The sequence below is a fragment of the Oxyura jamaicensis genome, chromosome 23, assembly GCF_011077185.1.
Source record: "Oxyura jamaicensis isolate SHBP4307 breed ruddy duck chromosome 23, BPBGC_Ojam_1.0, whole genome shotgun sequence".
NCBI lineage: Eukaryota > Metazoa > Chordata > Aves > Anseriformes > Anatidae > Oxyura > Oxyura jamaicensis.
The window spans coordinates 2,915,140-2,938,713 of NC_048915.1; the positions used below are offsets into that span (position 1 = coordinate 2,915,140).

The window sequence follows — 23,574 nt, forward strand, 5'->3', positions numbered from 1 at the left end:
AGAGCTGCTGGCTGCATAAAAAAAGCTGCTGTCTAAAAGCTCAAAACATGAGTTGCAACAAACACATGACGGCAAGGTTCTCAGCTCTAGCACAGGTGACACGGAGAGAAGGTGAGTACAGCTACGCACGTTTTGGGCAATAGAGAGAGGAGCCCTGGAAGAGTGCTGTTACCAGCCCCTTCCCTCAGCAGCTGCAGCTACCCGAGTCCTAGGCCTCGGATAAAACCTGCTCCCGTCGCTGCCACCTTTCTCCGCGGGTTCGCAGACCATGGAAGAAAGCATCGGAGCTGGGCAAGCACATCCTGCCCTGCTGAGCTGCACACACTCAGTGCCTTCACTGATTCATCAACTAAGACAGATGCCCAGGGAAAAAGACAGACAAGATCCAGTCCTTAATGCAACACAGCCACATCTGATGGCAATATGTTAGAGATGGAAGCCAGAAGAAAGAAATTATGGGACAAAACAGGTGTTTCATGGCCAACAACCCAAAGCCAGGGGCCTCCAGACAGTCTGGTAGCACAAGAGCAGAGTCAGGCTTTCAAGACCAAGATCACTGCAGTAAATTCATTCCATAAGCCCTGCCCTAGGTTTGTATTTTATTCAGGAATTTAACACCCCCTCTACAAATGCATGAATGCAGGCAACATTGCTCTGTACCAGGTCATACAGCAGCTCTGGAAAAAGTCACCAGCTTACACTGCTTACAGACAACTCAAAGATCCCTGTCGGGACTAAATTCCACTAAAGGCAAACCCCAGACTGCACTGCCATGCTGCTCAGTAGCGTGCCGGGAGAAGGAGGAGGTGGTGGTGATGGTTTAAAGAAACGGCCGCTCCCGCCCCTGCCAGCTTGTCCTACTCTGTGCATAGTGCGATACAGTGCAGTCATTCATCAGAGAAAGTTCAGGACCAAGGAAACTAGGTTCCCTTTCAGCCAAACAATTGGAGGAAGGAGAGGCAGTTCTGTTTTAGCTGGGCCGGCACTGGACTTGCCCCTCTGAGCTGTCTTCATCGTCTGAGCCTCCAGCCCCACCACTGGTCAGTCCTGTAATCCGGTACCCCATGTTCAGCAACATCACCTCCAGCGGGTCCGCGTTCATTCGTCTCTGGTTAGCTTGGGAAGCACCTTCCATGTCCACTACCACGCGGCCATTGAGGGTTTCGCTCTGCAAGACAAGAAGGGAGAGAACTCAGCAAGACAGGGGCTAGGAACAAAGAGCTGCTGCAACCATCAAGAGATCCCAGGAGGAAAAAGGTCTGCGTTACTCGCCGTGTCACCAAGACGGTTTTTTTACTGCGGCTCTTACCTCTGGCCTGGGATTCCACAGTCGTACAACTGGGTCAATGCCACTGGTGGCCAGGAAGCAGTAACTGGGATGAGGCTGGAGACAATTCACAATCGACTCGTCTCCCTGCAGCACTCTAACAAGGTTGGTGGTTTCTTTCTCCCAGATGAAGAAGGAGCCGTCATCCGACCCACTGACTATGTACTGTGCATTGCTAGGGTGAAAGGAGCAGAGACTGGAGATCACAGCTCAGAGCCAAAGCTAGTCTCTAGCAGACACGAGAACCTCAGATGGCTTCTATCATCAGTAGGCTGCCCCTCCTTATGCTTACGGATCCAGATAAAGCTTTCTGAGTTAGTTCCCTCCATCCCCAGAATTCACGTTTTCAATCCCAGATGGCTTTTTGGAAACATTAGCCCAACCATGTCCTCTGTGGATCTGCTACCAAACCTGTTATTCACACAGCCACACGAGGATGAGGGTTTCCATCATCCTTCCCAACCCTGCAAACCAGCGTCAGCACCACTCTATGAAAGGTTACACGAGCCTATACGTGAGGCTTTATCCGACAGACGGGAACATTCTGCTGCAGCTCATACTCCAGTCCTGCACCCCTATTACGCCCTGCCAACATACCTGCCAAAGAAATTGGCCTCTTTGATGTCTGTAGTAGTGTTACAGTGGCCACAATATCGGAATTTGTAGTCGTAGCTGCGCTCCCTCAGCACCATCTCATCCTCTGAGATGGAATCCTTGCGGCCTGTGGCTCGCAGCCGGATGGGGCCACCGCCTTTCTTGTCTTCAGCTGGAAGAAGAACGCATTTCCAAAATCACAGTTTGGGGAGGAACGTGTTTTAAACAAAGCACTCTGGAACAGCATCACTTTCAGAGAACCATTGCATCGGGGAGCAGGGCTCAGGGCACAAGCTTCCTTCCTTATTATCTCCTGGACACATTGCACTATCTTATATCATGCTCTCACTCAAGACCAAACCAGGACCAGACACAAGGAAAGAACAGGCTGAGGCCAGTTTTTGTGCACAGTAACAATCAATGTGCCTCAGAAGTTGGAGCGTTTTTTTCATAGGAGCAGTTTAAGGAGAAAACTCCTTGTTTGTTCATTAGATTTTACCCTAACCTTGAAGAACCACGCGGAGCAGCGGCACTCACCATTATCACTCTTGGAGAAGAGGGCTGCGTTGATATCTCTGTCTAGCGCGTCGCAGGCACTGCTGTGTGCTTGTTCTGGGAACTTCCCTTTAAAGTCATCCAGACACTCCAGTGCTTCTGCCACGTACTTGAGTTCAAAGAGACAGCGGGCGAGACGGAAATGGGCCTTGAGGTGGCATGGATTCAAGGATATGGCCTTCAAGCAGTCTCTTAAAGCATCATAATGGTCCCCGTCCCTGGAGAAAAGGGAGGGATGGATTAGATAGCCTGGGTAGCAACAGCACACTTTCTCCACTGCCATTTCCCAGCCCTTGTCTCTCTCCAAAGCTCCTTGCTTCCAGCACTCTCTATGCAAGCAGACACACCACAAGCTCACGTACTAATAGCATTTGCTGTGTCCCAGGGGCACCATCTGACCAAGGCCAGCTTCTCGAATGCATCCCCCCATGTACACAGGTGGCCCTGTAATGTGACCACGCGGGGCAGCCCAGCAAGTCTTGACCTGCCATTTTAAATCCGACAGAGCAGAGCTCACAGATACAACACATTTAGGGAAGTCCTTTGAAGATGGAGGATGCACAAGCCCTCTGGCCAAGCAGAGGCAAGGCCTCTCCTGCAAGGCGAGCGGGGCCTCCTCGGAGCACGGCAGCTCACGCGTGCCCCTTTGTGGACGCGCGGTGTGGCAGCACGTTTCCTTGCCCACAGTCAAAGCCACTTGGAGTCCTCAGGAAGGAGCTGAAGAACCTCCATGCTTCGCGGTCCTGCTGGATACGTATCTAAAGCAGCAGCCTTTTCTCACCTTTACAGGAGAAACTTGATGTTTTAGAAATAAGCAGTAAAGCAGATTGGTGTTGTAATAGATATTTATATCCTACGTACAGGTACCAGAGGCTACACTCAATTTCCCTGAACTCCATGGCAGTGGGGGTAAGAGTGCTTCTGCTTCTGCCCTGGAAGCAGAAGAGACGTGACAAACCTCGCACTCTGGTGCGATTCAGACTGATAGAGGCTGAGAAGTCAGCCCGGGCTAACTGGCAGTTGCTTGTACCAGCATCGAGCCTGAACTGCTCAGAGTCACCACAATCTTTCCTTAAAGAGGGCCAAGTCTCCCTGTGACGGCTAATAAGGCTAATTAGGTTCACACCTGAAACCCACACGCACCATCTGGAACAGTCCCAAGGAGAGGGGGGTGAACTGTCCTGTACCTCCCACGGGGTGACAATTCAGATCACGTGGAGCCTTTGTTAAGCAAGAGGTGCTCCTGTATCTCTTCATCAAAGGGAGCTCCAAATGGCTGGGTTATCACAGCAAGCAGTGCTTATTCGGTGCCACGAGCACGTTCTGCAAGCCATTCACCCCACTGCTCTCTCCCCTCTCTAGGTAGATGTTGGCCACAAATTGCAGCTCGCCTGTACAGAACGTGAAGTGCTTTGTCCATAACATCTGCAGCAGAGCAGGAGAAACACGGTTCTGGAGGTCTGCATCTACCTTTGCAGCACCGTGTCTGCGTTAAAGCAGCATCTCACCACCTTCATTCTAATACGGAGGTAACACGAGTTACTTGGTATGATGACAAGACATTTTCAGAGCCGGACAGGCTACAAACTGCTCTGCCACCCTCCAAAACCCTTCAACCCCAACTACCAGAGACAGGCAGCCCAAGAGACTGGCGTGAAAACGCACGTGTGGAGATGTAAAGCAGGCCCTGACTTCTCCTGTTGTTACAGGTTTGACTCTGCTTGTGAAAGAGTGCTCTAACTAGGAATCAGCTGAGGTACTGTCAACGCAGACAGTTAAAAGCAATCAGGAGCAACGCAGTTGGCTCTTAGGAGCAAGTTTTAGAAGGACAGTCTTTGAAGCGCTGCAGAGTATGAGCAGCATCCTAAGGGAGGTGAGCAAGTTAGAGCTTCCTTTTTCTGGATCTCCCTGCTACTCAGAAGGACCCGCAGTGTTCTGCAGGGTGCCTGGTTGCTGTTCCTGCCCCAAACGTGAAGGACACCTTAGAGGCACGCAGCGGTTCATTGTGTTCAACTGCTTCACCCTCCTCCTCAGTGACATCCCAGCCTTCCTCTGTCATTTACCAACAGCTGTTCCTAGCAGAAAAAACACATCTTCTCTGCACCTGAGAAGGTATGAGCTCAGCACCATTTACATTCTAATCACTGCACACCACAGAAAGCCATCGCATACATTTTCACATCTTCCTGCCACTGAAAACTGCAGCGAGCACTAGCTGACACGCAGAAAGGTTCAGATCTGCCAACATCCTCCGGGAAAAATGATGCCTATAAGGAAAATGTCATTCACTGAGATCAGCACTCAGCTTCCGTCTTCCATTCCTTAATCCCAACCTATTGTTCTTCTCTCTCTGAACATTGAGGTCTTTTTGAGGCAGCTCCCAAATCTCTGCTATTGCAAAACAGCCAGGAGGCCAGTTACCAACAGTCACAACAACTGCTGGCTGCTCTTTATCTTGGCAAGATGATGGGAGAATTCATTCTGGGGATTTCAGCAGGGAGAGAAGAAGGATGTCCTCACAAAGCAAATGTAGATGAAGGGCCACAGCTATTTTAAATATGTTAATAGTGAGCCATACTACTCGGTCTTACTCTGCTCAAGGGGACAGACACCAAAATAACTCAGCTCTATCTTGCAGATGCAGCTCTGGCTATTGGTCAGAGAGGACGTTACCTACTGCAGAGGCCAAGAGCATATTTTGCAATAAAGAAAGAACCTCCCCCAGACTCTGAGGCACCAGTTGCCACCTCACCGAAACCCTCAGAGAGCTTTGCTTCCAGTTGAGGAGAATGTGGGCTAGCTGGGGTAATGCAGGACCAGGCCGCATTTGACTATCTCCAGTACCAGCCTCTTGGATCAAGCAGCAACCAAAGCAGCTCCAGGCAGGCCCACAACAACCTTACATCAGGACACGTGAAATTATAAAGCACGGTAACCCATCACCTCATCTGCTGACAGCAAATTTAGAGACATCATCTAATGCAGATCAGAACTATCCAGAAACACCCAAATTCCCTTGGAGGTGCTCATCATCTCGTTACTCAGAAGTGGATTTTTGGTTTCCTTTTGAACAGGAAAGGAACAGAACATGACTCAGCATACCAGTGGGCAAACCCACAGGCTGCTACCAGGTGTGCTTGCCTGTACAATGTCTGCGGCCACGATTTCTCCAACACATGCTGCTGTGCAACCCCCTTGTTCTGTGCCAGGGGTGCCCCAGAGCTCTGCTTACTTACCACTTGCGCTTCATGTAGGCGGCAGCTCTGTTTCCATACAGCATGGCATTATTGGGGGCTTTCTGTACTGCTTTGCTGTACAGCTGGATGGCTTGAGTCCACAGCTGGCAAGCAAAGGCCTCGTTGGCTTGCTGCTTGATTCTCTCCAGATATGGAGGCAACTCTACCTGGGGACTGCAGGGAAAGAAGAAAAATAGCACAGCTAAGTCGCACTTGTTAACACTCTCATTGTTAAATAGGTAACTGTTAACCCAGTTAAATACCTGCAGTGTTTTGTTCTAACTTAACAGATCCCAGCAAGCATCAGCTAATATCAGGAGTTTCAAAGGTCCTGCACCTGAGTAACCTGAATTTAGGAGGAGGGAGCTTCTTTTTGACCATCATTTGGCTGTTTCCATTTTTATTTCATATATAGACGCACTCAAAATTGAACAGTGGGTTTTTTAAGTCTCATTCCTCAGACTTCACCACTATATCTATGCTTTGACTGCATAAAAAAAATCCAGCCTTCCCTTAGCAACGTCTAATGGGTTGCAAATTCAAAAGGAAACCAAGGATCTAAGTTCACAGGGCTGCACAAGGCCCATGCTCAGCAAACCAAAATGAGCATCTCTGGTGCCGTGGTGGAGGGGCCATCTAGAGGAAACGAGCTGAAAGCGTTCAGCAGAGCGGCTGGAGGAACCTAGACTACCCTTATATGGTATTAAGCAACTGTGTCTTGACTTTTAACCACATCTCATCAGCTGGAGGAAAACCAGTCTGCAAGATGTGCTAGAAGTCTGCTTCTGCTTCACCCCAACTGCTCTTTGTTCGTAAGGAAAAAACGCAGCAGGGACAGAAAGAGAGGGCTCTCCATCCATCCCTAGTTCATATGCAAGGGTAATGACAGCAGTGTCATCGTTGTAAAGCAATTTTGGCAGCTTCAGTTCAGTTTGCAGCAGGCAGGTGCCTAAAAAACAGCCAAGGGAAGAAAGGCTCTTTCAACCTGACTGCCACTCCCATCTGTCAGATCGCAGCTCCGGCAAGGTCAGGAAGTAAAAACCATGCAGGACAACTAAGAACACTTTGCTTCCAGGACTGAAAAGCCGTTTCTTAGTTTTGTCTGCAGTAATTCTTTGTAAGAGGGGAAAAATCCTAACGGACTATGCTTCTCCTAAGGTGCTGTTGCCTGATTTGACTCAGGCTCATAGCCCACACACCAGAAACAAATATAGCCCCTAGGACCACTCGACAATCAAGTCAACATGCCAAGCGGGTTTGCACTTCACACCTTGTTTAGCAGCCTCTAAACCTGATGAGAGGAAGAGGACCTGAGCAAAGCCATCGGCCTCTTACTGAGGGAGATCTATCACCTTACCTCACATGTGCTCTTCCTTCCGACAAGCGGAAGCCATTGCTGTGGAGATGGATGCCATTGGACACTCCATTGGTAGAGGTTTTTCCATTTTGCACTTCTGAAGGTTAGAAAAAAAACAACATAATCACGCAATGGATCAATGTAGATTACACAAACTAATCCCTGAAGTATCTGGGTTACGTTTTACAGCATAACAAAACCAATCAGCCCCCTTCAGAGCACAATGAAACAGAATTCCACAATTCCACACATTCCTCTTTTCCAGCCACCTAGATTTGATTTGCCTTCAGAGAATCATTTAGGTTAGAAAGACCTTCAAAGTCATCAGGCCCACTGTCAACCTGACCTGACATCAACCTGACATCGCGTCCCATCACTAAACCACATCCCTTAGTGCCACATCCACGTCTCTTAAATGCCTCCAGAGATCAGGGTGCACTTCCCTGGGCAGCCCGTTCCACTCTCTCCATGAAGAAATTCCTCTTAATATCCAGTCTAAACCTCCCCAGTGCAACTTAAAACAGCTTCCTTCGTACACTTACTACAAACTCTGCAGTATCCTTAAAAAAACAAACCCTAGAACCAGAACCAGATCCACATGGAACTACACACCCTCACAGCGTGGTTTGAACTGCGCTCCTTGAACTGAGTCTAGGCCATAACCCGAGCACCCGACTGACTACCAGAAGCCCAACAGTTACAACTGCAGAAGTACATAGCAACTTACTTCTAAATGCCTTTGTATTTTCCAGATGCACCGAGAAAAAAAAAAAACACAGGCCTAAGTTGTTTAACATTTTATAGAACAAGGAAGATGAGTGGAACCACTGGAGGAATCTAGTAAGGGAATTCCAGATGCTTTTTTCCTTTCTTTCTTTTCTTACCCTATCGCTCAAGGAGCGGTTACAAGCTGAAGCAATCCTCTGAAGGTCGTGCAGCCAGATCACTTGCCACTTTTACAGAAAATATTCAAATTCAAGTTTCATAAGCTGCATTTATATTGTAGCTGGGAATACTCCCGCAGCCATTTCAGAGGCTGGGAAACTGGGGACTCTTTCCAAGCATTCTACTGAACAGCTCGGAGCTTTCAGTGCGCAGAGACACGCATGCACATGAAGTTCAGCCTTTGTACAGATGCTGCTTTTTGACAGCCCTTGCCTGAACTTTCTGTACCTGAAAGGGCGGAGCGTTTGCTGAAACTGCACCACTGTGAACCTGTTCAAACTCTGCTCTGCCATTTAAAGCATGACCTCACCAGATACCACAGTACGGATCACCCAGATGCAGCCAAGACAGAAGAGAACAGCAGGCAGCGCACCTACTTGCTACCAGGATGTGAGTGTTAGATTAAGGCCCAAGGCAAGCTGAGTACACAGGCTGAACTCTGCCAGAGTGCTCCGAGAACAGGGCTGAGCAGGGAACACTCCCTGATAAGAGAGAGCCGGCCTCTGCCCGGGGACAGCGCTCTGGACGTTCACCGCACGCTGCCTGCGGTATCTGCGTGCAAACAGGCCCTGTAAGAAACAGGGCCAGGAATAAAAAGGCTCTTGGATTTACTTACTCGTCGAGTAAATGACTTTTGCATCAACTATCTCACCACCAGGAAGGAGATTAGCGCCAGGCCAGACTCTCAGATCAGGGAAGAGATTGTTCTGTCTCCTTCTAATGGGCGTTTAAAGGGGTAACAGCTGCGCTCTCCAGTTTGTAAGTTTAAAAACACAACAACAGTACACCACTTCCATGTTTGTCCACATACAAAGTATTTCCTCCTTACTTAAAGGCAAGGTACTAGGACCTCAACCACTCTACAAAGTCTATTTTATCTCGAGGAGAATGCTTACAGCTATACCTACGTTGACACATGCACACGCCCCTCGACAGCTCATTTCTTCCCTCAAGACACATTTTGTCGCTACGTGTAAGGGTTTTAGGGCTCAGGGTATGAACTGCACTGCAGAAATTGCCCAGCAACAGCCATGTCATAACTCCTTTCCCTCATTCCTGCCCAGATGGGGCTGCACGCTGGAAAGAGTCGTGTTGTGTATGATTTCCCTCTGCCTTGCACTCACTTCCATGACAGCATCACACTTACCCCCCGAGGTGTGGCATTTCTTTGGGAGGAGGAATGTGTATGGCCGCTGCTTGTAAGTCAGATCAAACAAATAGACCTGAGAGATGAAAAAGGAGAGTAAGACAAAAAATAAGTCAGTGATAGAGGCTTATGGGACAGAAATAAAACAGGGCTAGATGGTTCCATGTTTGTTTTACTATGTCCAGTTTTTAACCGTCTTGTTTATAGATATGTATGCACTGAATAACAGCAGTACCAGAGGCTTGTTGCATTCCAGCAGTGAATTCGGAAGGAACAGCACTGAGAAACAGGAGCCTCATTTTACTCAAGAGGTGCAAACCAACCTGTTCAAAAAGCTACAGCTCCAAGAAGATATTTTAACCATTTAACAGTGACCATAAACAAACTGAACACTTACTGGTAGAAAAGAAGCAATACACTAAACCAAGGTGTCTCTAAGCTGAAGTGAAGATTTCATGAGAAACTCCAAACGCAGCCCTGTGAAACCCTAATTTAAACTTGTACCAGTGTAGGAACTGACAGCCCTTATCCATTCGTGTAATTCAGTACCTCCTCTTAAAGAGAAGTCCAAGCGTGAGAAAGATCTCTAGAGGACAACCAGAGTAACCTGCTCACAAGGGAAGTTCCTGCTTAATCCACGCTGATTAACACTGTCAGGAGGATTTTCTCATTTCACTGATAAGCTTTACAACAGAGCCACAAATATCACCTAGCACTTAAAATTAAAGCAATCAATATCCCAGGTGAAGTCCTTTGCTTCTCTAAGTTCCTTACTTACTAGATTGCATTACAGAAGCAGTTTGATGCTTCAGGAACGAGTTAAGAAATTTATTTTCTACATCAGGGAAGGTCAGTTCCAGAACTTTTCTTTCTCTTCAAGAGAAGGAAAAGTGAACTGCAAAACCAGATCAAAATACCACATAAATTTAATCACTGACAGCATAACAAATAAATCCCTAATACCAGGCATTCAGCTGAATGCATCAAAAACCAGTTTAAAAGCCAATGATGCTACCCACAGAGGAGTTACTACACCTGTTTCGAAGACAACCTATGGTGGCCCGACGAACACAACTGAATGTTAACCTTTCTGCCAAAATTTAGCTGCCTTCTTACCTGCTCCCCTCCCATGTTGACTAAGAGCTCAGTGCCATCAGGACTGAAGGTGACATACGTGGCCACCAGAACTCTCAGCCGGTTGTTGTAGTCCGGAAGCTTCACTGGAAGGTGTCCTGTGGAGGGAAGAGGTCCATACATATTAGCGTAATGAGGAACTGTTGTCTTTGTCCTACATCAGCTCCTCCCTTTTACAAGAGGTTGTTAGGACAGCAAGGGCACGAAGCACATGCAGCAAAGTGATTTTCCATTTCCTGCTGCTGTCTGTTGAATCCTTCCACCAGCTACCAAAACCACTTAGATGTACAGAGCTGCCTTTTCACAAGTTCTAGATACTATTTTTGCAAGGCCATTTCCATATGCAGACAAGACCAGATTACGACTATCTTGCTAACAACTGCAGTCTGCAGAACCCAGCAAATGACAGCTTTATGGATTCACTAAGGATTTAGCCTCCATGATTTGTGGCCAACTGCAAACAAATACCTCCTTTCTCAACTCTCTAATCACGTTTCCTTAATAAAGCTCTTAGCACAATCAAGCCAAGGCTCCTAAATATTCAGCTCACACAAGGGTTCTTTGCTTCAGACAGCAGATGTGTTGCATGACCAATTCAGGGGACCTAAGAAATCCTCCAATGGGACTCATCAGAAGCAAGACTGTCAGAACTGGTCTGTTGAACATGCTGGTTTAAGATACTTTTTTTAAAAAAATAGGAAAAAAACAGTAAATGAGCACTGGAGAAGAATGACGTCTAGATGCCCAGACACTGCATTGCTGACTCTTCATGTGCAGGATGAAGACAAGCCGTTTCCCTTCTGTGCCAAGAAGACTTTTAAACAGCATCCTTGCTGGGACCTGTTCCAGAAGAATGTCTAGAGCCCTCAGGTTATCCAGTCCTTGATTTTCCAATGAAACTGACAAAAAGACATTTACGCTAGACAAGGAGTAAGGCCAGCTCACCAACACACAGAGCTGCCAAGTCAGGGAAGGTGGGCAGGTAGCATAAGCAAGAATTCACAGCACAGAAGAGAAATAATCTACAATTTCATGGAACATCCATGTGTTACACAAACGCTTTTCCAAGCAGTGGTTTCTCGTGTGATGAGTTGAACTCAGTTTCTTCAGGCGTTAATTTAAAGTCCCATGGGTGACCCCCAGGACACGTCCCAGTACCTGCCACGTAGTACTGTGCTGCACCATCCGGGAGAGGTTTCTGCCGGTCACAGAACGTGTGGACTCCAGCCGAAGGACTCTGCTTCATGCTTTTTCTAGCCAGAAAGAAAAACAGTTATAATCACAGCATTCAACTGCTGGAAGCCTGCTCTGTGCTAACACTTCTTGTTCATACACAAGGGCAAGCCCTCATACTCGTGCAGCTGTGCAACCACAGACCTGCCTCCCCTCACCCCAGTGTACTTAGATAAAAAAAGACTCTGTGGGTGCTAGAAAAGACTGGGTAAAGCTGCACAGTGAGACAGATGAGTCCCAGGTCATGGCAACTCCCCCTTCCCCACTCACACCTGCCAAGAAGGCCCCAAAAAGCCAGCTGCCGTTACCTGTGGTTGTGGATCATGCGTATGTCGTAGAGCCGCACAAAGGGCCCGCTCGCCCCTACTGCCAAGTAGTTGTTATCCTGGGGGTTGACTGTGAGGCATTTGGCCTCCACCAGCTGCCCGCAGTACTCGGTCAGGTCTATCAGGACTTCTGAACGCTTGCTGTTCTCCCGCAGATCATACTGTCTGCAAAGGGAAGAGAGAGTCAGGCAACCCGTGCCAGCAGCTGACAGAAGCAGCAGTAAGAGAGAGTTCAGCTTTCCATAGTGACCAAACTGAAGGCCGCTCAAAGCACCACATTTACACTGCTCTGCAGCGACCTGTGTTTAATTATCTGGTTTGTAAGCGAGGAGATGACACTACCACTAACAGGCATTTGTGCCACAGGTTACTGGGAGCGTACCAGTTCAGTAAACGCTAGGCCTCAACATCAGGATAATCACTAAACCCAGCTCCGTAACATGCACAGGTTCAGTCAAGCTCTAAATTAGACTCCAGGCCACGACCTAACAAACAGTACACAGTATGAAGACTCTCACAGTTGCATCTACTCATTAAGTCCCAAGGACTCTGAAGGGAAGCTTCACTCAGTGTTGTTCCTGCCTTCCTACCTTCCATTCGATACAGCTATTCCCTTCTTGTCCTCCCTTGCCAGTGGAGGAAAACAGAGGAGCTGGGTGAGTACTTATCAGAAGAATCTGCATTTCAGGAAGAATCTGCATTTCAAGCTGAATGCTTTCAGCTTCGGGAAAGGGAGAGATTAGCTTGAGCTCTTTAGGACACAAAGTCTCTCTCTAGATTTATGCTTAGCACATACCGCAATGGATCCTAATCCAATTCATTTGGAGGCAGAATGCGTTCTGTACCTGATTAGCCCATCTTCTGCAGCACTCCAGAAGGTATTGGGCCACATGGGAGCTGTGGCGATCCGCTTAACTCTGTTTGTGTGATCTCCAAACATGTGGATGGTTTCCTTGACGGTCAAGTCGTGGACGTGCACCTTGGAATCGGCAGCTCCCGTGATGAGGATCCGATCCCCCGAATGCGGCAAGAACTGCGGAAGACAGGTTTGACATTCAGACCTGAGAGGTGCTGAGGCTCTTCACAAACACATCACTGAGATTCCTTGGCAGGTCACAGCGCAGCTTGCTTTGGGAACGCAGGACGCCCCATGTTACCACCTATATTCCACATGCACACTCAAGAGTCAGTAATGACAGTAACACACAAACTGCTCGCTTCATCTCCTAACTTTAACTCCTGATTTGCTACAACCATTTCCTTCAGCTCTACAGAGGTAAGGAGCTAAGCCCAGGAGCTACACAGACTAAGAAGCACAAGTATTAGATGTAATACAATTTTTCCTAACGTTACAAATATTAAATGACTGGGGGTGAGGGAATGGATTGCTTGCATGAAAACATTTCCCAGCAACATTTCAAAAGCTACTCTCTTGCTGCCTTGGCTGCTGATTTTGTTAGTCATTTAGCCCTTCTACTCAAATACCTTGACAGAAAAGATGTTTGCAGTATGTCCTGTGTGCATAGAGAGGAGTTTCTTGTGGTGCAGAGGATCCCAGACAATGGTATGCTGGTCATCAGAGCCAGAGGCCAACAAGCTAAAAGAAACAGAAGAGAAATATGCATCATGTACTCTTCTGTTCCAAGCTCTGACCAATTTCTGAGAGTGCTTTGACCACAGATAGCCATTAAGTTCATTCAGCTCTAAGAAGCCCCCTTCCTTCCTCTTTTCTCAGCTCTGTTTTCTTGATGCTTTCCATGCAGCCAGTCCAAGGAAGTAAAGCAGCCAAATATCAACTCCGTGGAAAACAAAGCAAGTTTTTTTTGTTGTTGGTTTAGCATCTTGACCCAGCTCACCACAGACTCAGATGGCACAGCAAGAACAATGGGAGTGTTGGTCAATAACAAAATGCAGGGCCTCCACTTCCCTCATTAGCCTGGCTGCATTAACTGCTCCCACATCACACCCGAGCTCAAGCCAAGCCATTCATTCCTGGACTTGAGATGTGCCCGGGCAGTCCCAGGGCAGGACTCATTAAGTGATTCACAGACTGCTTTTTAAGTGCAGGGTGTGGCAGTATTGCAAGGTGCCTGGACATCTATCTTCTGTTAAAGCACAAGAATCTGACATCTGCAACCATCAGCTGTTTTGAATTATTTCCTTGGAGCCAGATCTCTCTCAAGTATGTGAAATTTTCCCTGGTAAATAATCGTGAAGACTATCAGACAGCAGCCTTTGGATTTTACAAGAGGCACGTCAAGAAACAGAGGCTTTTTCTTCCGCCCAGTTATTTTTCTTGAAGATACTCTTTATTCTACTTGGTTAACTGAAATGTTCTCACGATGAGTTTCTCTCTAAAATTGCAGAGGGGGGTGAATGCCGTACACCCCTCCCCATGTCCTCAGCATCAGCGTTTAGCATCACAGTGAAGGGGGTAGGGAAATGTCACTTCCTACCAGCTGGGCAAATCCTGAAGATCCATTATAATCCCTAATGCCACTTAAGAGAAGGGAGCAGCCTTCAACCTTCACTTCTTAGTGTGACCACCTCCCTTCTGAGCTCACTAAAGGGGCACTTCTAATAATATCCAGACATATTCAATAACATAAAGCTTATTGGAAGCGTGAGCTCTACTACAGTTCACAACTTTGAGCCTGAGCCCTCATCCATTTTATTAGGAATTTATTTATGCGAAGTAGCTGCTTACGATAAGGTGACCTACATCCTACTCTTGGGAGAACCTGGGTTATCAGTCTGTTGATCCCCCGAATCAAGTCGCGTACTTACTCTCCTTTTTCATTCCATTCTAGACAGTTGACACACCCAGAATGACCCTGAGCCAAAAAAAAAAAGGGGAAGAGAGTATTACACAAACTTCAGGCTTATCAAACAGAGCTGTTCTAAGACAAGGACGCAGCGAGCTCCCCACACATAACAACTTGTTCTAAAACAAGCAGCTTTTTATTCTGCAAAAGAACACCCACATGGCAGATAAACACCTCCAGAAAAGACAGACATGCTATAAGCAGCTGGGGTAGAAAAGACAAAATGAAACAAATAATAATAAAAAACCCTTAGCGTTGAATAAAATGGCAGTTGAGCCTCAGAGGCTACCGACGAAACCCTGCTGTACACACGGAAAGGTGACTTTGCTTCAAAAGCCCTTGGCTAGGCTGACAAATTACACGTACAGCTTCTCTGGGATTGCAGGGAAAATGCAGTTTTGATAACTCTTTTGGAAGCACCTTGCTGCTCGGTGACCGTATCATACATCTTCAACCAAATTAGCTAACAACTGTAACAGGGAAGACTAGGAGAGCACGGAGCAGCTGTTGAGAGGTGGCTGGAAAGGAAGACAGAAGAATCCTTTCCTCCCCCAAATCCAGACAATCTTAAGGGTTGTTTTTTTTTTACGTTGTGTCAGACTGCAACACAACTGCTCACTCTGGAAGAGTTGACAGTTGCCTTCTTCAGACCCCACTGTTAGGGTCAGTTGATGCACACCAGTCAAAGGCTCTCTAGCAGACAGTTTAGGGGGCTTAATAATCTCTCCCATACAAGAGAGAATTCCATACGCTCCAGCCCGCTGTACTTTCCGTATCAAGCTGTACAACCAGTGGCTGTGCCTGCTCTTTGAGCACTGCCCACTTACCTGCAATTCTGCCTCCAGGCCCAGGCGTCGAATGAACGGGTCGGTGACATGATAGTGTCGCTCAAAGCCCAGTGCGCCCCTCTCCTGCATGAAGCAAACAAATGCCACGCTGACAACAGCACACAAGACACTCCTTGTTCCCTTTAAGAGAAGATTCAGGAACCATAAAATCAAGCAGGGACCTTGCCAGGTACTGGGGTGTCCATAGCACCAGGGACACGTCCTGTAGAAGGAAGACATCATCCACATCATCTCCAGCTGCTCACATACTTTGCAGTCCTTGCCCTGGACAGGTTTGAAATGATTTCTACCTAGTTGATGGGCTCCAGCTGGGCAGCTAAGGCAAGCTCTGAGGAGGCCCACCCCAAGACCAAGTTGACTGCTTTGTGACAGAAATGGAAGATACAAAAGAGCTCGAGAACGCCCACCTCAAACTCTTGCAAGGATTTCCGGAACAACTGACTCCTCAGACCTGCAGAATCCCTCCTGAAGCACCAAAGATGACTTTGAAACTTGAGCCAAGCACTTGTAATCTCAGCATGCCCAGGTCATCCTCACCGTGCCCTGCACCTACCATCACCGTTGGGAAACGTAATGGGGAACACAACTGGAAAGCATCCCCCAGAGATGGCTTATTTCATCAGGAACGGAGCAGGAGAGTGTGGCTGCAGCACCACAGCACAGCCTGTTCTACAGGGAAGGAAACAGCTGCCACAGAACTGCGTCAGTACAAATGAAGGTGAAGAAAAGCAGGACAGTTGTTTCCCCTGTGATCTCACGGGGTTCACAGATGCATGAGCAGATGGCTTCGATGAAAGAAGGCCAAGTGCAGAGGCAGGCATGAAGGAAAGGGAACACAAGTCATTTTTTGAATGGAACATCAGATGTCCGAGGAGATCCCTTCCCAGCACCTGACCCAGCCCCAGTCCTGTCCCGTGACATACCACAGTCAGGTGAATACAACCTAAGCCTCAGCACCACTTACAGAGGAGAACACTGATGTCAAAAGCTGTCCTTACGGTGCTAGGAACGCGTCAGGAGCCACAGAACAGCCACAAAGAACAAGCACAGTGTGAGGCCAATGCAGACCAATACCAAACTATGAACTCCATGGGCTTGAAGATATTTGAGAACAAAATGGAGACAGGTATAAGGAGATCGGAGGGGGAGAACATGACAAAAGAACAACCCCACAGGCTATTGGAGAAACTTCATTACGAACTTCAAACCTCTTGACATATTTTCACGGATAGCGTTCCCAAAACACTCCCGGGTCCATTGCAAGGTGCTGCAGTTACAATTTCTTGCTATTGCAGCCTCAGTAGCTTTGTGAGGTCTGTGCAGCAGGATATTGCTTCTCCTGCAAGGAAGTGTCAGACTTAGCAACCTTCCCAAGGTCACGGATGAAAGCCTAACAGAACAGACAGCGTGAAAAAGTCCCAGGCTAGCGCTCCAACCACAGAACCATCCCTTCCGTGTTAGGGCAGCAAAATAAATCTTTGCACATGGATTAAATTACAAGCTTATCACGCAAGCTTCGGTACCAAACCGCACGAACTGTGGCATCCCAGCTCCGAGTTCCTTATTCTGGCCCCTAACAGGCCACTTTTGTGAATTCCGATTACCAACAAAGCTGCAAATGATTTAAGGCCTCCCAGTCCAAGCAATAATTGTCTATTGTGTCTGCTGTAGCCAGCCCTTTCACGTGAAGGGATATTTCACTAATGCAGCCATCAGATGACTGATCTGACCACAGAAGTTTCTCCCTCCACAAAGGAAGCAAACACATCACTCTTTAAAGAAAAAAGAGACGGCAAAAAAAAAAAAGACAGAGACGCAGAGAGAGATCATTAGCCTTACTACAGTCAGAAAATACCTTTGATGGCAAGATCACACAAAAAGAACACAAAGAAGTCGGCAAAAAACTCGTGGGGGAAGCTAGCTAAGGGTCCTATTATGTTGCCCAAACACAAGCAGCAAGATTTCTCTCTTCAGCGGTGTACTGTAAAGGAACAGACCCGCCAACGTGGAACCAGTTTGGTGTGTTCCTGCTAGGGAGAAGAATTGTATTCCTGTTATGCCATGCTTCGCCCCAGCTCCTCGTTAAGGACAATGTTAGGCCCCGTGCGTTTGTTCTCTTAAGCTCCTTATGCAGCTGATCAATATGCAGGTGGCAGAGATCTCTTCAGAAGCACAGGCAACACCACGAGTGTTTCCCAACCCAGCGTGAACGCTGCTTCTCCACCGGCTCCCCGCTCAGCACAAGCGGACGTTTGGCCAGCACGTACCTTGATCTGCCTGTGGATGATGTCTCTGGTAATGTTTGCTTTTGCCATCTTCTTGCAAGAAGCTATCGGAAGAGCCGCTGTGCATCCAAGCATGCCAACAGAGCCAAGATCCACACCAGGGGCATTTAATTACCTGCGGAACACGACAGGGAGCAAACAGAGACAGGCAAACACGTTAGGGCGTTCATACAAACTGTGAAGGACGACCCACCCCCCGACTGCAGCGGCCAGGAACTGAAGAATTCTCTATAAAAGCTCCTTGGAGAAACTCAAGGATGGGCGGGAGCAACCCAGGACTGAAGGGCACCCAACCGAAGAGGTCACCCCCAGTTTGCAGACAAGTTCAAGGTGAGAGGAACTCCGGGACAACATCAGCCTAGAAAAGCCATGCAAAGACCCGGCAAGTCCGGGGTCAGGACGCACCCTGTTTCACGGTTTCCACCTTTGTACGTGCAGCCTATTTATGTCCAATTTTGCTTTTCCCATTTCCCAAAGCCAACAAGACTTATTACACCACGAGCCTACAAGGCAGTGATATTTTCGGCCACCTCTCCTCTCTTATTTGCTATATTTGATTACAGCGAGTTTTTTAAAAACATTCAAAGCGTAAATTTACTGTGTTTGGTCACAGCACCTATGTCATACTAGATTACCAACCACGCGTTCCTTAGAAGCCACCACAGCCAACCACCAGGCGACACCGCCATCAGAACACCCCGTTACATTCGCAATAAAAAGGGCTGCCCTCTGCAAGTTGTATTTCCAGGAGAAATTAAGAGATTTCCACACGCTTACGGAGCCCCAGATTTAACGCACGACCCGAAATAACCGAAACCCCGTGAGATCAGCCACGCTGCTAGAAAACACTCCAGCTGCGGGGTTATCGTCGCAGCCCTGCTCCAGGCAGGCTACCTAGCAAAACACCAGCTAGTCTCTGCGAAATGATGTCATTCACCTCATTTCCATACCACAAGCCCTGCACTGTCCCATTTTGGTATTTCTACCGTTCTCTTGAAAAAAAAAACAAAACACGTATTTTAAACACCATTTTGCCCTACATCAGCCTGGAGTTTTAAATTCCCTTTAACGAGCATTCGCGAGCAGAACAAGCCGAAATATCCGAACGAGTCCTCTTGAACGAGGAAATGCTGATTCACCGAAACAGAAACACAGCTCCCAACAGCTCCGCTGAGTTCAGTCTGACAAACGCTGCCCTGTTCTCTGCCGGTCCAGCCAGCAGTTTGGGTCAAACGAGGGCTTTTTGGTCAACGCCGTAGCTGACCCTACATGTCTCGAGGCTCCTGCACCCCGGCGTGCCTGACTCCAGCTCCACCTGGCTTTGGGAAAAGCGTCGGCGTGCAGGTATTTCCCCGGGGTGCCGGTACCAGGAGTCCACCTCTCCTCCCTGCAAGTGGTTTGCAGACTTTCCTCCAAGCGGAGGCTCTGAGCGCCTTCCTAGCTCAGCCGGCTCCTCCACGCGACCCTGTAGTGAACGCAGAAAGGTTTGAGGACCTCTGAAAACCTCCCTAATGCAGCGAGCAGCCCTTAGGATTGCGCTCGTGCCATATTTTGTCCGTGCCGAGGCCAAAATGGATGAAATTCCCGCAGCCTTGGGTGCAAGGCGAGGCAGCAGGAGGGGAGGACCCAGCGCTGCGGGGCCACTCGCAGCCTGCACGTGGGACCAACTCCTCCCTGGTGTGAGCGCTGCCAGCCACCTCACCCCAGACCACGTCTAGTTTCCGCAGCAGACACGTCCAGTAAGACCACAGCTGCCACACGCCTCCAGCTCCCCGCAGAGGAAGAAGCTCAACCCGTTCCCCTGTCCGCTGGGGCGATTAGCTGAGCTTGTGCTGCTCCCCACCGCCTGTTCAGCTGAAGGACACTCGATCAGGGCTCCTCGAGAATCTGCTGGCCTGAAACTGTCCTCGATCTCCAAACCTAGTGTGTGTGTACTTGTCCAGCGTGCCATCACATCGGTGTTCCAGCCAAGCTCCTTCTCCTGCAGAAGTAGTGCCAGGAAAGCCAACACACGCGCCCAGGAAGGGATTTCATGCTTCAAGCTTCCCAAACTTTATTACCCTCCTGTTAAGTAAGAGTCGCCTCACTCCCAGGCTTAACGGCAAGAGGCACCACTGTGAACATGTTTCCTCATCAATATTTCAGGCCAATTCCTGTCGTGGGATGATTAAGCTATCGCATTTTGATACCTATCCTGTCCTTCCACGCGAGCTTAGAACTGGCATCGTTCTGCCTGCTGATGGAGACCAACTCTGCGAGGGGACAGCAACAGCAGCAAAGGGCTCTCCCTTCCTTCCTTCCCTCCCTCCTGCAGCCAAAAACGAAGCCGCACCTGAGTGCGGCGCCTCGGTGCCCACCTCGTGCAGGGACCACACCAACCATGGTGCCGAGGCGAACATGGGAAGCCCGGAGAGCCCAGCAGCTCCTCGTGCCCCGGGCCAGCTGTGCTAAATACGCTCTGTTACTGGAGACATCCGCGGGGACGTGGTTTCCAGCCACCTTCCTCCCAAGCTCTGCAAGCAGCCGAGGAGTGCTGGCTCAAAAAGCAGCCCCAAGTTTCTCCAAGGAGGGCTGGAGGTGAGGAGCGGGAGCTGCGATCTCTCACCTCATCTCTCCAGGCACCTTTTTCAGCTCACCAGCCTTCTCCTAGGCCAGATCCCCATCCTTAAACAAACCCCTCCGGGATGCACAAGAGCTTCTTCCACCCGCAGCTACAGCAGGGCAGAGACCTTCATCCCCCCGCAGGATCCGGATCTCTCACCTTCATCCTCCAGAAGAGCTTGGTTTTCTCTGGATCTCAGTGCCAGCGCCATGCCAGAGCGGAGCAGGCAGTCACCTCCCAGCTGACAAACGCCCAGTGCTCATCTCAAGACCCCTGGAAGTGGTTTTGTCTGATCTCTTACCTCTAGTCATGGCTAATTTCTAAACAACTCCTTGTTCTTTCAACGCCGACCTGCCACGACAGTTCACCCAACGACCTGAAGCGTACACCTGGAGAAACGCGTGTTCTTGGAAAGGCGCAGACCTCCCACACCGCGCACAGCAGAGGTGAAGAACCCACACCAAGAAGCCCATTTACTTCTCTGTAAGTTACTGCAAAACCACTAATAATACCATAAATTTACTCTTTGACTGTTCGAACGGGACGTTCAGGAGAAAATCTGAGCATCAGAATCCCCCTGCTCCCTAAGACACGCGCAGATTCCCCTCCTCTCCAACAAAGTCTCTCCTGCCACGAAGCTGTACGCGTTCCGGAGTTCATTTCACGCACGTTTTCTGAAGGAGCACAGGAATACACCGCAGGCCGGTATCTCTGTGGGTGATACCAAGGGCTTTTCGGACTGCGGCTGTGCTGTGGAGCTTCCCAGCGGTAACTCAGAGGCGTTCGCAGCAGATCACCCTCCAGCAGGTCTCAACAAGAGATCAACGCCTTCACTTTAGCTCTTAGCAGTTCAAGGCCAACAGAATCGCCCACGAAATCAGTCCTTTGGTTGACCAAGTTGGGTGAATAAGGGTTTAAAACCAAACATTTGATGCAAAACTGACTTTAAACGTACCAATATCAGCATCCAAGGAGACTCGTGGAGCTTTTCTTGCCGTTCTTCGCTGCTCGACAGGTATCCAGCAGTAAGACACTACCGCTGCAAATCTCTGGCAAGCTTAAATTATTGTGGAATCGTAGGTTAGGAATTAAGGAGCCCCGAACTCTCGTTCCAGGTCAGACTTTTTCCATCAGGCCCAGCCGGTCACAGCCCCAGACCCACACTCACCACAAATACCTCATTCTTCACCACCCCGTCGTACACGCGCATCATCAGCCTCCAATTTAGTTAAAAACCGACCCCCGGATAAAGCAGGAAAAGCCTCAAGCCTTGTAAGCCTCCTGGAAAGTAACCACAAATAACCGCAGAAGAATAACCAGTGCCTCCGACCCCTTAGGCCCGTACAGGCTTCCAGTCACCAAGTCCCTTCGCAGAGCCTGTCCTAACGTCCCCCCCGAACGAGAGGATTAAGTCCCACTCCAGGAACAACTGGGGATAAATCCACGCTGTTGGTACCAGCGATGACGACGCAAGCAGCTCCACTTCGGCTACGCCTAAGAGATCACCGAGACCTTTTTCCGGTCCTTTATTAGAGGACCACTGCAGCACGTTGCACGATCAGCCTTCAGGAGCACCTCCGCCACCCCATCCCCAGTGCCAGCCCCTTCTCACACCGCACCCTGAAGCCCCGACCCTGTCCCACCTGCGGTTAGCGGTGGTTCGCTTCCCCGACTCTCCTGCTCCTGCAGTGCAAAGCTCCAGAGACAAAAAAAAAAAACAAACTTTCGCAACACTTGGCCTTTAAATCTGCAGTCAAAAATTAACAAGCCACAGATTTCTGCAGGCTGTGGTCTCAAGACCCGCCAGGGTGTATTTACGGTGACAGAAACTTAAGAGTTTCCAGGAGGAGAACTCTTTCAAAGAGAGCTTTGGGGAGGGGGCACTTACAAGACTCGCTGGCGTTCCCCAGCCGGCTCCTCTAATTTTCCTGAAACGCTTGCTCCAAGTCTAGGAGCAGAGCGTCGACATCCTTAACGCCAGCAACTCCGTCCTTTTACTCCCGAACGGTCCCAAAGCGGCTGGTGTCGGAGGGGCGTTCTTGTGCCTGAATGGTTTCCCCTCGCGGAGCCACCCACACGCCCCCAACCCCACTTCCACACGCGGTGAGGCAGCGACACGGCCGAGCACCCCGCAGAGCTGAGCTCCAAAGTCCAAACCTCTGGCCTGCTGCCCTTCCGAAAAGCTCCAGCAACGCGGGGAGCGTCCCCAGAGCAGCCGGGCCCGTTCTCAGCTGAGCGAGGCGATTTCTAACTGGATGCGCCCGCGGTTTTCGGTCTCTGAACTCAAGGTCATTGGAAACACAAAAAGCAGCATCTCACACCCTGCAAGTCTTTGCAGATCCGTGATTCATCCCGAAGGCAGATCCCTCTTACCCTCCCCTTTAGCACCTATAAATGCCTTCAGTTGTCCAAACGCCACCGGGACCCAACTCAAATGGCTTGGCAGGCTTCTTGAGCCTCACACCTTGCTTCCCCTGTCCCCTTCACCTTGACTTTCCAAGAGGTCACGGGTCAAATTAAAAGACATACGGACGGATTTATAACGAACCCAGGGAAACAAGAGGAAGCGACCCGGTTAGCAGCAGACACCCAGCAAAAAGGCGGCTCTGCTACAGCTGAAGGAGTTGCCAGGAGCAGCAGCAGTCGCTCCCCAGGACAGATGGCTCCGCAGGCAGAGCCAGCCAGCACCAGGGGAAGGAGCCGCTTGCGCCAGGACAGGAGGACCGGAGACCCAGCGCAAGCGGGCAGCAGCAGGGGAACTTTGAGAAGCCCACCCCGCAGCGCTCCGGGCTTCATCCTCCAGCTGACACGGCGGGGAGAAGGGGAAGATGTGAGACCTGCCCGGTGTCAGGGCCGCACGGCCCCAGGAAGGAGTTTAATGGGGTCAGAGGAGCCAAGGCCGGTCTCCTGCCCAGGTAAGGGGCCGCAGGGTGCCCAGAAGGGCAGGGGAGAGTCCCGTGGGAAGGGCTGGGTGGGGGAGAGGGGCTGGGGGAGGCACAAGACAGTGGGTGTGAGGGGGGGGGGGGTCCCAGGAGGGCTGGGGGTGCTGGCAAATAAGGGGGTGTTCAGGAGGGATAGGGAACATGGGCTAGATGGGGACCGGGGGAGGCCTGACAGGGAAGGAGGGGACACTGGGGGGGGGTAACTGACAGGGGAGGAG

General features: G+C 49.5%; 1 protein-coding gene across 1 annotated transcript in view; it reads right to left on the reverse strand.

Annotated features, from left to right (window-relative positions):
- Positions 1-553: 553 nt before the first annotated feature.
- Positions 554-23,574, reverse strand: part of WDTC1 (WD and tetratricopeptide repeats 1) — a 29,890-nt gene continuing 6,869 nt past the window's right edge. Inside the window, exons 2-16 of the mRNA XM_035345742.1 lie at positions 17,795-17,931; positions 15,507-15,590; positions 14,642-14,688; positions 13,340-13,451; positions 12,700-12,887; positions 11,837-12,019; positions 11,454-11,548; positions 10,278-10,393; positions 9,162-9,237; positions 7,070-7,166; positions 5,713-5,886; positions 2,459-2,694; positions 1,925-2,093; positions 1,310-1,502; positions 554-1,168 (exon numbers count right to left, since the gene is read on the reverse strand). Coding sequence (XP_035201633.1) covers positions 971-1,168; positions 1,310-1,502; positions 1,925-2,093; positions 2,459-2,694; positions 5,713-5,886; positions 7,070-7,166; positions 9,162-9,237; positions 10,278-10,393; positions 11,454-11,548; positions 11,837-12,019; positions 12,700-12,887; positions 13,340-13,451; positions 14,642-14,688; positions 15,507-15,590; positions 17,795-17,887 — 2,061 coding nt within the window. The 5' untranslated portion in view covers positions 17,888-17,931 and the 3' untranslated portion in view covers positions 554-970. The remainder of the gene's footprint in view (positions 1,169-1,309; positions 1,503-1,924; positions 2,094-2,458; positions 2,695-5,712; positions 5,887-7,069; positions 7,167-9,161; positions 9,238-10,277; positions 10,394-11,453; positions 11,549-11,836; positions 12,020-12,699; positions 12,888-13,339; positions 13,452-14,641; positions 14,689-15,506; positions 15,591-17,794; positions 17,932-23,574) is intronic.